Source organism: Cnephaeus nilssonii (genome assembly GCF_951640355.1).
Source record: "Cnephaeus nilssonii genome assembly, chromosome: 13".
NCBI lineage: Eukaryota > Metazoa > Chordata > Mammalia > Chiroptera > Vespertilionidae > Cnephaeus > Cnephaeus nilssonii.
Window position 1 is genome coordinate 2,358,313 of NC_137084.1, and position 14,595 is coordinate 2,372,907.

At 60.1% G+C, this 14,595-nt stretch overlaps 1 protein-coding gene across 2 annotated transcripts; it reads left to right on the forward strand.

The window, feature by feature from the left end:
- Window positions 1-2,957: 2,957 nt before the first annotated feature.
- On the forward strand, window positions 2,958-11,936 carry LOC307109672 (pregnancy-associated glycoprotein-like). 2 transcript variants are annotated; one of them, XM_079788515.1, is made up of 9 exons: window positions 2,958-3,103; window positions 4,191-4,341; window positions 5,089-5,206; window positions 5,285-5,403; window positions 6,173-6,372; window positions 8,517-8,633; window positions 10,124-10,268; window positions 10,357-10,455; window positions 11,409-11,936. In XM_079788515.1, exons 1-9 carry the CDS (start codon window positions 3,051-3,053, stop codon window positions 11,556-11,558), a joined length of 1,152 nt encoding a protein of 383 aa, XP_079644641.1. In that variant the 5' UTR covers window positions 2,958-3,050; the 3' UTR covers window positions 11,559-11,936. The 2 variants fall into 2 exon arrangements, with proteins under 2 accessions (XP_079644641.1, XP_079644640.1); XM_079788514.1 differs by lacking the exon at window positions 2,958-3,103 and having other exon boundaries at window positions 3,124-4,341.
- Window positions 11,937-14,595: the final 2,659 nt, after the last annotated feature.

Genomic DNA, 14,595 nt, shown 5'->3' on the forward strand with positions numbered 1-14,595 from the left:
GATGCGGCTCCTGCTGTGGCCCGGGGCCCGGAACCCCGCCGCTTCCCAAACCCCTGTGCCCCTGGCAGAAACGTGAGGAGGCCCCGAGCCCGGCCTCAGGCTGCTCCCTGGGAGTCCTGGGCTGGGAGGAGATGTTTTTAGGACAAAAAGAGTGAGCACAGACAGTTCCAATTCAGGCCTAAGATGCGGGGTTCCTCCTTGGGTTTGACACCTGCATCTCTTCCCTGAACATCCCGCTTCGGAGCGGGTCCCGCCCTGACTGGCCTGCGGGAGCGGCAACACCCTGTCCTGGCGTCGGGGTCACTGGGGCGGCGCCACCCACACGGGCCGCGGGGCGGGGCCAGATTTCCCGCGTGTCCTTGTCTTTGGTGTGTGTGTTTGTCCCTAGAAAACACCTGACTGTGAACAGTCACCTGAAAGCCTGCAAAGTGCGCTGTGCTCTGCGCGCTACGTCCCAGGAGGCCGTTGGTCAGTGTGCCCCCCGGGAGGCTGCGGTGCTAATCTCTGGTTTGTTTACACCCGGAGAGCCCATGGCTTCACTCACCAGCCATTGTCCCAGCCAGGAATACAGGGCGCTGGGAAGCCTTCCGCCTCACAGTCAGGAACACAGGCCCCTGGAATCCAACCCAAAGGAACGCCTTAGACTCCCCCCCCCCCGCCCCCCCAGAACCGCCGGCCTCCCTCATCACCTCTCTCCTGGGGGCAGTTCCGGGGAGGGAAGCCTGCGTGTGCCTCGGCATGGCCCGGCCACAGCAAACCTGCAGAAGCGCCCCCAGGGCCCGCGGGGCGCCCCGTGTGAAGGCGCGGACGCTCAGCCAGGCCACGCGGCTGAGGCTGGGGCAAAGCCCCGAAGACACGGAGGCTCTATCTCCTCCATCCGCCCTTCCTGGCCTCGGGGTTGGGGGTTGCGGGGGTTCCGTGTTTGTTTGTTTGATTCCCGAGCACATTTACACGGCTGCTCAGTCGAACGTAAACCAGAAAAGCCTCACCCCCACCCTGCCCCTCGCCCGAAATTGCCATTGTTACTGGTGTTTTGTTTATTCCTCCATGGTTTCTCATTGAAAACATACATGTACGTGTGTACGTCTAGGCGTGTGTAAAAGCAGGGCGTCCCAAACACCGTTCTGTCTCTTTCTTTTTTTGTTAATCCTGACCTGAGGATGTTTTCCCATTGATTTTCTACAGAGTGGAAGGGGAGTGGGGAAGAGAGAGGGGTGGGGGGAGAAAGAGAGGAGGAGAGGGAAACATCGACATCAGAGACACACAGCTATTGGTTGCCTTGTGCACGCACCCCAACTGGAACCAGGGGTCGAACCTGGCACTGAGGTACGTGCCCTTGACCGGGAATAGAACCCTCGACCCTTTGGTGCTCAGGCTGACACTCTAACCACTGAGCGCACCGGCCAGGACTGTCCCCTTTTGAAAAACAAATCAATATGCCCTCGAGATCCGGCCCATTCACTCCTCTTTCCATCTGCGTTATACCCAGGTGGGTCGCATCCCCTCCATGGGGGTCAAATCCACAAACTGACTTCTCATGTGCCATGGGGAGGGGGCGGGCACCGAGCCCCCCCCCCCCCACCTGCCACTCAGCCTGGGGCGAGGCCAGCCTCCGTGCTGGGCACAGACCTGGACGCTCTCCCGGAGGCCCTGAGGCCGGAGGCCTGGGCGGGACCCCAGGCTGCCCTGTCGGGGCCCGGCCGGAAGGACGGCAGGTGCGGGGCCGCCTGTCCGCAGGCTGAGCCGGAGCTCTGGGCGGCGGCTGAGCCCCTTTAAAGGGCGAGTCCTTCCCGGTCTCCTCGGGCAGACAGACGTGCTCCAAGGCCTGGGCCCTGCCGGGGCCCCTCAGGGGCTCGCGAGGGGCAGCATCCGTCCAGGTGTGTCTGCCGCTGGGGCTGTGCTTTCACCCGCGGGAGGAAGGTGGACATGGCGGCTGGCTTCCGACTCTTCGCCACTCGGCCGTGAATGCCCCCCCCCGGCCCCTCCGCCCCCCTCTGCCCGGACAGCAGAGCTGCGCCGCCTGCCAGCTGCTCCAGCCCACAGCTGCGGATTTGGGAAAAAAATTTTAAATCAGTTGCTGACATTTAAAATCCGGGGAGAGGGGAGTCCACTTCAACATCCAGACTTGAGACTCCCCCGAAAGCGTGGCCAACCGGCCGACCGGCCGACCCCCTCGCTGTCCGCGCTGAGCCGGCTGCCCGTGGGATTGGCCTGTGCTGCCCCGAGCCCACGCGGCCCGCCCAGCCCTGCCGTTCCTTCCCGTTTGCTGTGGGCCTTGGGCTCACGACCCCTGGCCTGGCCTGCCAGCTCCCTGGAGGCTAGGACCACGGCGCCTTCTGACTTCCCGCGCCCAGCCCAGCCCGGCCCAGCCTGCGGGGCCCTCAGGACTGCGGGGCGGTGGAGGGAACCCTCTGCACGCGGGCACCGCTCTCCTCCAGCAGGAAGGTCGCACAATGGGAATGCTGCTCTAGCCCAGGTTTCTGAAGTAGATTGGATCGCACGCACCCCGATTTGTACAATCCGTTACATCACTTAAATCCACTCGTAAGTCCATGGGCTCCCCACCGTCTTCCCTCTGCCAGGTGACCCCCATTCCTCCCAGCATTCTCCTCCCCCATGCGGACAGCAAAGCGCAGCTCACGCGGTGGCTACAGGAGGACATGAGACCGAGAACTTCAAGCATGGCCCCAAGCACTTGCTTTTATGACATGATTGGCGTGCTTTATCTCCGAGCGAGCACCGTCTGCCCACACCTGCGGAGGTCATGTGGTTTGGGTTTGTCCCCCAGCCATGCCGCAAGAAGAGATTACGATAGACATCTCTGTATTCAGAAATTTTTCTAAGTTTTCTCCCCAACCGCCCCCCAATCCAGAACGCTGATGGGAATAACGATGTTATCGGGAGGCTTGTAGTGTTTTATCAGGGCCGTCAGCAGCCCTCCCAGCGGATCACGAGTGCAGGTCAGAGCGTATATATCGGCAGCGCTGGCCCATCCCCGCACGCTCCAAACCCGAGCCTTCCGGAGGACGCCACCCAGGGAAGAACGCACGATGAGGTGGATCGGGTTCCTCAGCCTGGTGGCTCTCTCCGAGTGCCTGGTCACGTGAGTATGGGGACAGCTCTCTCCCGGCCTCTCTCATTGTCCCCTTGTCCTTCCTTCCACCGCCCAGGGGTGGACAAGGGAACGCCACCATTCCCGGTCCTAAAGTCCGCGTCTCCCTGTATTTTTTTATTTTAATTTTTAATTCTCACCCGAGGATATTTTCCCATTGATTTTTAGGGAGAGTGGAAGGGAAGGGGAGAGACAGAGAAACATCGATGTGAGAGAGACACATTGATTGGTTGCCTCATCCACGAGCCCTGACCAGGGCCCAGGCCCGGAAGGAGCCTGCAACTGAGGTACAAGCCCCTGACTGAACTCGAACCAGGGACTCTTCCGTCCACAGATGGACACTCTATCCACTGAGCCAAACTGGCCAGGGCCACATCTCCATGCATTGATGAGTAGCTACCCACGCGCATTGTGGGGCCAGGATCTGGGGACAGGTCTGGGGGCTGCACAACCCCAGGCTACCCCTGTGTGGATGGGGCCCCCAGGATTCCTCAGAGCACCACCGGAGCAGCTGTGTGGGTGGTCCCGTCAGGGGACGTTTTCTTCCCCAACTCCGGGCTCCCTCGCCCACCTCCAGCCTCCCCTCTGCTTGACCCTGGAGAAGGGCCCGGAGGAGTCCCCTGGGGCCCAGTTTTCCGTTAATGAGCAGGTGGGTGGCCACTCCTGTAAAAGTGGGTGATCCCCACTCCGCTCCCTCCAGGGTTCTTGGAGAGGGAGCTGGTCAGATGACAATGGCGACAGCACTGGCTCGGGATCAAGGTCCCTGAGTCAGGGGCCTTCTGTCCATCCTCTCCCTCAAAGCCCCAGACACCCCGCGGGAGGCTGTCCTCACCCCACTTCTTTACGACGGGGAATCGGAGGCTGCGCACGGGCCTGTGGCTTCCCCGGGGCCGCAGCAGGCCCCGCGCTCAGACCTGGGCCCATTGCCCGCCTTTGCCGGCGGTAGCTGGGCGGCTGCCCCCATGAGATGGCCGGGAACATCCTCGGGAAGACGCGGTGCGGCTCCAACGCCAGGCGTGGCGGCCACACTGAACCGCGGGGTGGGAGCTCTGTCTGATTGGTTGTCTTTCCCGGGAAGCATCCCTCTGACCAAGATCAAGTCCATGCGGGAGAGCCTGCGGGAGAAGGACCTGCTGAGAGACTACCTCCAGCGGCACCCCTACAGCCACGCCTACAAGTTCCTGAGCGGGGAGGGCGTCACCGTGCAACCCATGAGGAACTACCTGGACGTGAGTGTGCGGGGCGCAGCCCGCAGCCTTTCCTGGGAGCTGGCCCAGCACTGGGGTTCACCCAGGGCTGGGACCAGGAGGGGCGGGGCTCCTGCAGGCAGCAGAGCCAGGGAACAGGGGTCCCTCCCCGGGAGAAGGCACTCCCCCTCGCTCTTGGTCTGTGGTGACCGAGTCCAGCCATGGTCAGGCGGCAGGCAGACCTCCGTCTTGGGCCAAGGACACGTCGCTGGGCCCTGCGGACCAGGTGCCTGTTGGGCAGATTCTGTTCCTTCTGAACAAGACGCACCGCTGCCTCCCCGGGGACTCCAGTTTGACACCCCAGGCAGAGGACGCCCCGACAAAGACCCCAGCAAAGAGGCCCTGAGCCCCTGCGGTGGGGAGGCCATAAAACACCAGCAGTGTGGCTATGGCTGCGGAGAACAGAGGGTCTGGCCTTTCTGCAAGAAGATAAACGCCAAATAAAAGGCCGCCTGTGATAGTGACATCACCGGCGTTGAGTTGGGAGACAGTGGCCTGGGTGACCTGGGAGGGCTTCTCGGAGGAGGGAGCAGGCCAGCGGGGCCGTGAAGGCTGCGAGGATGTAGAGAGCGGCGGGGGAACGTGGGAAACATTCCAAATGGCTGTGCGGCGGGGTGGTGGGAAAGGGATCCCAGGAGACACGGGACGCCCTGATCGAGGCAGGCCCCTCGGGGATCAGGGGTGACTGGGCAGCCCGGCCTGGCCTAACAGCCCTCCCCTGCCCGGCAGCTGTACTACGTTGGCACCATCAGCATTGGAACGCCCCCTCAGGAGTTCAGGGTCATCTTTGACACGGGCTCGGCTGACTTGTGGGTGCCCTCCATCTACTGCTCCAGTCCCGCCTGTGGTGAGTGCCCACGCCCCTCGCGGCCCCGCCCCCATCCCCAGCTGTGGCAGCTGATGGACACTCGCTCTCTATCCGCAGTGACACACAAAGCCTTCAACCCACGGGGGTCGTCCACCTACAAGAGCACGGACCGGCCAATCCGGCTTCTGTACGCGTCCGCCAGCATGACCGGGCTGCTGGGCTACGATGACGTGCGGGTGAGTGTGAGCGGGGCTGCGGCAGGGCGGGGCCTGGCGACCTCTGCTCACTGCTCAGGGCACCAGATGCAGGGTCAGCTGGACGCACAGTATCCCCCAGAGTACCCCAGCGGCTGGCCGTCTGCCATGGGGTGACAGTGCCCTGCAGACAAGCCCCCGAGTGGCCAACCCAGCGAGCGGTTATGGCACGGGAGGCGGGCATTTGCAGCTCTTGCCCGTGGTGAGCGAGAGGCTAGTTTCGCTGGGAGCAGGGAGAGGTGAGGGCAAACCCATTTTTATTTATTTTTTAAATATATATTTTCATTAATTTCAGAGAGGAAGGGAGAGGGAGAGAGAGACAGACATATCAATGATGAGAATCATTGACCGCTGCCTGCTGCAGGCCCCCCCTGGGGATCGAACCCACAAGCCTGGCATGTGCCCTTGACTGGAATTGAACCGGGACATCCTGGTTCATAGGTCGACGCTCAGCCACTGAGCCCCGCCAGCCGGGCAGGAAACCCATTTTTATATTCCCAGATTGTGCCAGGCTCTGTGCTGGGCACGTCCGTGGTAATAATGTGTCTGATCCTGCAACAACCCCACGGGGCAGGCGTTACTGCTACCTGCATGCAGAGGAGGGACCGCAGGGAGAGGGGGAGGGCCTGCCCAAGGCCCACACCTGGAGCAGCACAGCTGGGGTTCGAGCACATCACCTCCCTGCTCCCCCACGGCTCAGCCCCAGCTCCACTTCCCAAACGGTCACATGAGACCACCCTCCATCCCTCAGGTCGGGGACCTTGTGTGCAAATCCCAGGCATTTGGCCTGAGCAAGACGGAGTCCAGCATTTCCTTGGAATACGCGGCCTTCGACGGCATCCTGGGCCTGTCCTATCCCGCCCTCGCCCTCAGAGGCACCACCCCGGTCTTCGACAGCATGTGGAACCAAGGCCTCATATCTGAGAACCTCTTCGCCTTCTACCTGAGCAGGTAAGCCTGCTGGGCAAGCCCCTCCCCGATGCCTTCAGGCACCTGAGAAACAGTAGACGACCCAGCCCCGTGTTTCCTGAGGGCAGTCTAGTCCAGGGGTCAGCAAATAGAGGCCCCTGGCCACATATGGCCCGCCACCTGCTTTATGAATAAAGTTTTATTGGAACACAGCCCTGCTCCTTCAGTCACATCCTGTCTGCAGCTGGTTCTGCGCTATAATGGCAGCATCGAGCACTTTCCATAGAGATCCTGCAGCCGGCGGAGCCCAAAATATTGACAATCTAGCATTTTTACTTTATTTTACTTTTTGTTAATCCTCACCCGAGAATTTTCCCCCATTGATTTTTGGAGAGAGTGGAAGGGAGGAGGGGAGACACAGAGAGAGAAACATTGATGCAAGAGAGACACATCGATTGGTTGCCTCTTACATGCGCCAGGGGTCGAATCCGGGACCCTTCAGTCCGAAGGCCGATCGATGCTCTATTCACTGAGCCAAAACAGCTAAAGCATAATCTAGCATTTTTTAAAGTTTGCCGACCCCTGTACTTCTAGTCCCTCCTTGGATGGACGGGGAAACTGAGGAACTGAGGCTCACAGAGGAGCTTGTACAAAATTGCCCCGACCACACTGGTAGTGGCGGGACCCTAACTCGGCCGCGGGGCCGTCCCCTCTGGCGGGTGGTCAGGCCATCAGCAGGTCTCCAGTCACTGCGCCGGCACTGGAAAAGCTACCCTCCCTGACGGGCTGAGGGTCTGGAGCGGGTGGAGGGAGCAGCACAGGCCGGAGGGGGACCCGGCGGGCAGACGGTGTGTATGACGCAGAGTGTGGGTGAGGCTGTGGGCTCTGTGGGGGCCTGAGCTCCAGGCTCTGCAGCATGTGCTGAGCCTCTGGGGTGTTGGGACCGAGTCAAGGAGGTGAGCCGTTTAACAAATATCCATTGAGCACCTACTATGCGCTGGGTACTGCTCTGTGCACGTGACGCAGACAGGTGAGAGGGAGGAAAGGCAGACAAGAAGCAAGTAAATAAATAAAGGGAAAAGGTCACACATGCCAGGTGGTGACTGGTTCTGGGAAAGCGGTAAACGTGGTGACAGAACCACAGAGATGAGAGCGTGGCTTCAGACGGGCAGTGCGCGGACCGCTCTGAACGAGGCCTGGCGATGGGGGGGAGGAGGCCCAGGCCCAACAGAGGACCAGCAGGGCAGAGTGGCTGGAGCGGGGAGGGAGGGTGGGAGGGGCAGGCCGAGGTGGGCATGGAGTGTGAGGGGCAGGCAGGGGCAAGGCCGCCCAGGGCTTTGTTTTCGGTGGGAGTGGAGGCCTCTGGCAGGGGCCTAGGCAGGGAGAACACATGATCCCACTTATGTGTCTGAAAGCTCCACCCCCCACCCCCTGCACTGGCTGGACAATTATGGACCAGAGAGGAGGCAGGGAGGCCGGGGACGAGGCTGCTCAGCCTGTTTGGAGAGAGAGAGCAGGAGCTCGGACCAGGGAGGCTGGGAAAGGGGGAGCCGTGGAGGAGTCAGGACACAGGGGGAAGGGAAAGGCCACGGGGTGTGCTGATCGATTGACGCAGCCGGAGGGAGAGGCGGGCAGGGGTGTTTCCTTCCCCTCAGCCACGGTTTCCCCTGAGCCCAGGTCCAGTGACTGCATTGCAGGAACAGGTGCAAAATGAAAATGTGGGGCCTCGTTCAAAAACTACGAGGGATTTCAGGACACGCAGCGAGCCGTGGGGCCCCAGTGAGTGTGGGCGCTGTGGGCAGCATGACACAGGCCTGTGAGCCAGCCTGGGGGAGCCTGAGCTCCAGCCTGGTCCCCTCCGCATAGAACCTCCGGCCGCACCTTGAGCGCTGGGGCTGCAGGGGGGACCTGGCCGACCTCAGAGAGGTGGGTACCCAAAGCCCAGCCAGAATCTCAAGTTCAAACCTTGGCTATGCTCCTCAGTGGCCAGGGGGCCGACCTTAGCCAGTGCTCAGTCCTCCTTTCCCAGTTCCCATCGGAGCTGTGGGGGTCCCAGCAATGCCTGCTCCGTGGGGCCCTGGGCTGTGTGGCTGGGTGGCCGCTGGTCAGTGCACCCCCCAGTCACTGAGCTGGAGAAACGCCACCCACCGTCCTCCCCTCACAAGAGACCCTCCCCCCACCCCCAGCAACGAGAAGAAGGGCAGCGTGGTGATGTTCGGCGGCGTGGACCCCTCCTACTACCGGGGCGAGCTCCAGTGGGTGCCGGTGAGCGCTAAGGGCTACTGGCAGGTCACTGTGGACAGGTAAGCCCCCCTACCCCCCGCTGAGAGCCACACCAGTGACAGCCACACCTGCATACACAGACACACAGACTCAGACAGAGACATGCACAGGCACACTCACTAACATGGGTTTATAACGGCCCTGACCAGGGTCCTGACCAGAGAAACGGGATTGGCCCGCGTCACGGGGAACCAGGAGGAGGGACAGGCCCGGGGCCCAGTCCTCAGGGCGGCGGCTGGGGCAGCGTGGGAGGGCTGCACCCCCAGACTGGGCCAAGCGCAGTGAGAAGGGGTCAAGGAGAATTCCATTGTCGGAACAGGGACATCCCAGGTTCCCGGACCGGAGGGGTTCCCAGCTCACGGGGCGCCAGGTGAAAACGGGGGAGCCGGGCAAGTGGGAGGCCCCTCCACCGAACGCTATGGTCAGCAAACTCATTAGTCAACAGAGCCAAGTATCAACAGGACAACGACTGAAATTTCTTTTGAGAGCGAAATTTTTTAAACATAAACTATATAGGTAGGTACATTGCTATTAACTTAAGGGGCCAAAGAGCCGCATGTGGCTCACGAGCCGCAGTTTGCCGACCACTGGCCTGAAAAGAACCCTCCCGGCCAAAAGAAACCCCATCCTAGGGCCTGACACCAAATCACACAGACGGACCCCCACCCACCCGGCCTGGGTGCCAAGGGGCAGGGGACGTGACCGAGAGCACCGGGAACCGGGGACCCGGGTGGCTGAGAACCGGGGGCGATCGCTGAGGGGGGCGTGTAAGACGGTCAGACAGAAGCTTGAACTGTGCTTCGGGGCCAACGACCCGCACCCTGGGCCGGCTCAGGTGTCGCCTGGCTAGGGCTCTGGGGAGAGGGGGCGAGGCAGGGGGGGAACAACACTCCCTCCCACCTCTCCGAGCCCCTGCGTCCCGGGAACCTCCATCTTTACCGTGTGGCCTTCCTAACTGGTCGGACAGAAGGTCGTGTCTCCAGTTGACCTCATTCCTTCACTCGCCCTGTCATTCCCTCGGCAAACACCGTCGAGCATGCGCTGTGCGCTGGGCACGGACGCAGGAGGGGCAGAGGGCACAGATTGTTCTCCGACTAGGAGAGCAGATACACGTGAGCGACCGCATCGCAGCGATCAGGGTTCCCACCCCGATGCACCCTGGAAACCAGGAAGGCTCTGCCGGTCTAGTCTGGGGGAGGAGAGGGGCCTGATCTAACCTGGCAGAAACGCTTCCCTGCAATAGGAATGACTGATCTGGACCCAGGAGGATAGGACAGATCAGCCAGACAAAGTGGCAGGGGTGGGTCTAGGAAGGGTGACAGCCCGTGCAAAGGCCCTGGGGCACAAAGAGCACAATGCATTCCAGACCTGAGAGGAGGCCCAGGAAGGTCAGTGTGGGGGAACACAGGGACACAGAGGCCGGCGGGAGCTGCAGGCTGTTCCCAGGCGGCAGGGAGGGGCCGCGGTGGGAGAGGCCACCAGTGACCTTGATGCCTCCTCTGTCCCTCAGTATCTCCATGGACAGCAAGGTCGTGGCCTGTCCTGGCAGCTGCCAGGCTATTATGGATACCGGGACTTCGCTGGTGATTGGCCCAACCAACTCCATCCTCAACATTCTGAGGAGCATCAGCGCCCGGACCACCAGCACAGGAGAGGTGAGGGGTCATTGCCAGGGTCACCCCGGGCTCCCCACACACAGAAGGACCCGCTGGGCCATCCTCCCTCTCCCTCTCTCTCTGACAGTACGTCGTCAGCTGTGAGGCCATCCACAGCCTGCCTGACATCGTCTTCACCATCAATGGCATCGCGTACCCAGTGCCAGCCAGCGCCTACATCCGGAGGGTGAGGGCCTGTCCTGGGGGCTGCTCTCAGATCTGGGCCTGGAGGGACTTGATGGGCTGGGGCTCCTTGCCGCCCCCTGGAGGCCGGGCTGTGCCATTGCAGATGCTGCCCAGCAGCCCTGGCTGGGAGGGCACCTCCCACAGCACAGCCTCTTGATAGAAGGGGGTCTGGGCAGCCATCACCCTCAGAGAACTCTGAGCGGCCCCCTGTGCTGGCTCGGGGCCGGGCTCCAGGAGAGGGCGCGCTAATGGCCTCGCCCTCACAGAGCGTCAGTTCACCCCGGGCATCGGACCGATGGACAGGGAATGTAGGCAGTAACCCGGAGACAGGCAGAGTAGGGACAGGGGGGCTGGCTGGGGACAGTCCCCGTGTCCCCCCTTAATCAGGAACTGTATTCCCTCCCATTTCAAAGTGTCCAGACTTGGGTGATAGATCATATGGTCACCCTAGTCCTAGGGTGCAAATGCCCCCAGCCTGGCCCCAATTCCCTGTCTGTGAAATGGGAACCAAGCCCCCCTTTGAGGGGTGGTGAGACGCTGACATGAACAAAGGCGCAGTGACCGCCAATGCCTGGCACAGAGTCGAGGCTCAAGAAGTGCCGGTTCCCCACAGCGTGCCGAGAAGGCGTAGGGCAGCCCACGGAGAGAGCAACTGAAAATCTCTCAGCCTGAACCCTGGGGGCACCCCGGGAGCCGAGCCAGGGGCCCCCCGTAGGCCGTGTGCTGAGGCTGAAGACAAAGGGAGCACCGGGGAAGCCTCCCCACCCAGCCGGCAGTGCCAAGGAGGGGGCATGGGCCCGGGAAGGCTGCCCAGGCGCTGGGCTTGGTCTTGTAGGACGAGCGGGGTGAAGGGGAGCAGGCGGGGATTCTCTCAGAGCAAACAGCCCAGCGGCGGCCCAGGGGAAGGCGGCATAAATCTGTGGACGCCTGAGGGCTGTGCTTCGTCCCCTGCAGGAGCAGACGGGCATCTGCTACCCCAACTTGGACACTGACACCTCGGCCAGCTCCAGCCTCTGGATCTTGGGGGACGTGTTCCTGCGGCTCTATTTCACCGTCTTCGATCGGGCCAACAACAGGATCGGCTTGGCTCCTGCGATCGCATAGACGTGGGCGCTGCTCCTGGAGGCCGCCGGCCCGCCCCAAGGATCACACACTCCCTGCGTCTCCGCCCAGGGGACCTGCTACAGCTGCGTCTGGGGCTTTGTCAAGCCCTCTTCTCAGTGGAAAAGGAAGGACCTCATTTGTGCCCAGCGGTGTGGCTCAGTGATTGAGCCTCATCCCACGCACTCAGAGGTCACCGGGTCCATTCCTGGTCAGACTGCATGCCCCGGGGGTTGCGGGCTCGATCCCCAGGAGGGGGCATGCAATAGGCAGTCCTTCGATGTTTTCTCTCTCTCCCTTCCTCTCCCTCTAAAAAGTTATAAAAACATTGATATTTTTAAAAACATTGATTTTTAATAAACGGTCTCATTTTCAATGGTGCTCATACGAATGGTTCCTCTTGGGTCTGGGAAGTGCGTCCCAGGCAGGCAGGGCTCTGGACCAACAGGGAGGGGACACACTCCAACCGGCTTAATCGGAAAGGACCCGAACCGGGACACCCAGGACCCCGGATGGGAACCAGGGCAGGTCCGCACAGCGTGGGGGCTGCACCCAAGCAATCAAAACCCACCAGCCCACTCTCTCTCCTCCCTCTGGCCTCTGCCCTTCCGTCACCTTTGATTCCTCTCCTGCCAGCCTTCTCTTGGCAGCCTGCTCCAGGCCAAGGGCTCTGCCACTCCCGCCCCAGCCTTTGACATCCCCAAGGCTTGGAAAGGAGCAGAGACCAGGGAGGGCTCTGATTGGTCCACCTCAGGTCATGTGTCCAGCCCTGGACCAATCATGTGGCAGGGCATGGGGCACTATGATTGGCTCCTCTTGGTCACATGGCCCCCCTTCACTGGATGGTGATTGACAGTTTCCTCCTGAACCACTGGCTGGAGCTGGGCTGAGTGGTCCCCAGAAGTGCAGAGAGATGCTGTGGGACTCAGGGGTCGCCAGCCTTTGGACTTCAGGGACCACCAGTGGCCCCGGACCGTGGGTTGGCAACGGCTGCTGTGGGTGATAGAAGAATTTGTGGCTGCCCCCCAACTCCGCCACCAATCACAGCCGTGTTTTAGAAGCAGGTTCAATGCTATGAGAACGTTCTAATAGGACATCAGGAGAAAAGGGCAGAACCCAAAACAGCAGGGTTACAGGTTCATGAAGCGCCTGGAAGACAGGGCCGCCCAGGGCACTCCAGCACAGCCCAGGGCTCTCTGGTCCGGGTTCAAGTCCCAGCTCTGACACATACATACCAGGCGCATAGTAGGGCCTCAGTAAGTACAGTCCTGTGACCAGTCAGTCCTGTGACCTTAGGTCAGCTCACTCTGGACATCTGTTTTCTATTCTGTAATTCTGCGATAAGAACAGCCCCTCCCTCATTAATCATCAGGAAAACGCAAATGAAAAGGACAATGAGCTATCCCTCCGCACCTGGGCGTGGCCACCGGCAAACACACGCGCCAGCACGGGGCGGTGAGACGTGGATCCCGTGCACGGTCAGTGTGAGCGCCACGTGGTGCGGCCACTGGAGGAGACAATGTGGCGATGCCTCCGAAAGTTAAACATAGAATTTCTATAAGACCCCAGGAACCCCACTTCCGGATTTTTATCCCAAAGAATTAAAATCAGGATCTCGAAGAGAGCCGCACCGCGTATCCCTTACAGCGCTGTTCACAATAGCCAGACGTGGAAACAGGCAACGCCCATGACCCGATGCAGGGATGAAGAATCCGCGGTACGGACGTGCGATGGCATGTTGCTCAGTCATAAGGAGAAGAAAGCCCTGCCAGCTGCAGCAGGCTGAGACCTGGGGGCTCACGCTGAGTGAGGTAAGCCAGTCCCAGAAGGATGGATCCTGTCTGAGCCCACGGCTCTGCGGCGCCTTACATCGTCAGGCTCACAGAAGCAGAGCGGGGCCTGGTGGTTGTCAGGGGTTACGGGAAGGGCGAGTGGGGAGTTGCTATTCAACAGGTACATTTCAGTAATGCAGGTTATGCAAGGTGAATACGTCTACAAGTCTGTTATGTAACATGGTGCCTATAGTTAGCAATACTCCATTGTGCACTTGAAATTTTGTTAAGTCCTGCCCAGTGTGGCTCAGTGGTTAGAGTGTTGGGTCACAGGTTCAATTCCCAGTCAGGAGGATGTCCCTGAGTTGCAGGTTCAACGCTTACCCCGTCCAGCATGTGCAAGGGGCAACCAATCGATGTTTCTCTCACATCAATGTTTCTCCGACTCTCCCGCTCCCCTCTTCCCCTACTTCCACTCTCTCTTCAAATCAATGGAAGAAATATCCTCTGTAGAGAATAAGAAAATTTATATTAAGTGAGTAGATCTCATGTTAAATGTTCTTACAGCAATAAAAAATAATCTACACTAATAAAAGAGAAATATGCACATTGACTGTACATCCACAACCATCAGTCAATCAGGAATGATTATGCAAATTGGCCCAACAAATATGGTGGGTTAATTTGCGTATGTAGGCATGCAGAGGCAGGCGGGCAGGACGCCTGCTATGAGGGGAAAGCGGGGGGCAGAGGGAGCTGCAGGATGGGCACTCCAGCCGGGAGCGAGGACTTGCCGGCTCCTGGGCGGCCAGGTGTGAAACCAGGGGAAGGAAGGCCTATTCTTGCATGAATCTTCATGCAAAGGGCCTCTAGTTAACTAATAATAAGAGAATCTTCTCTTCTAGTTGGGGGCAAGGACAGTGTTGGAAATGAAGGTTGGCTATGAATGTGTATGGCATTGCTTTTTGGGGTACCAAAAATGTTCTAAAATTAAACCATAAATATCCGAAATCATGCCTGAAATGGTGGCTTTTAGGAGGTGTGAAACAAATCTCATTCAGGCTGTACCTATACTACACCTAAAGCATGACAGGAAAAACCAGTCCCACCTTCTCGGTCTGAGGTGAAGATTCCATGCGTTAACCTATAGAAAACCTTTGGGCAGTGTCTGTCCCACAGCAGCATGAACTACTGCTGACGTCACACGTACGGCAGAAAAAGGCCAACGTACATATGACAACAGTCTATCCAGGAGGCAGCACATGGGT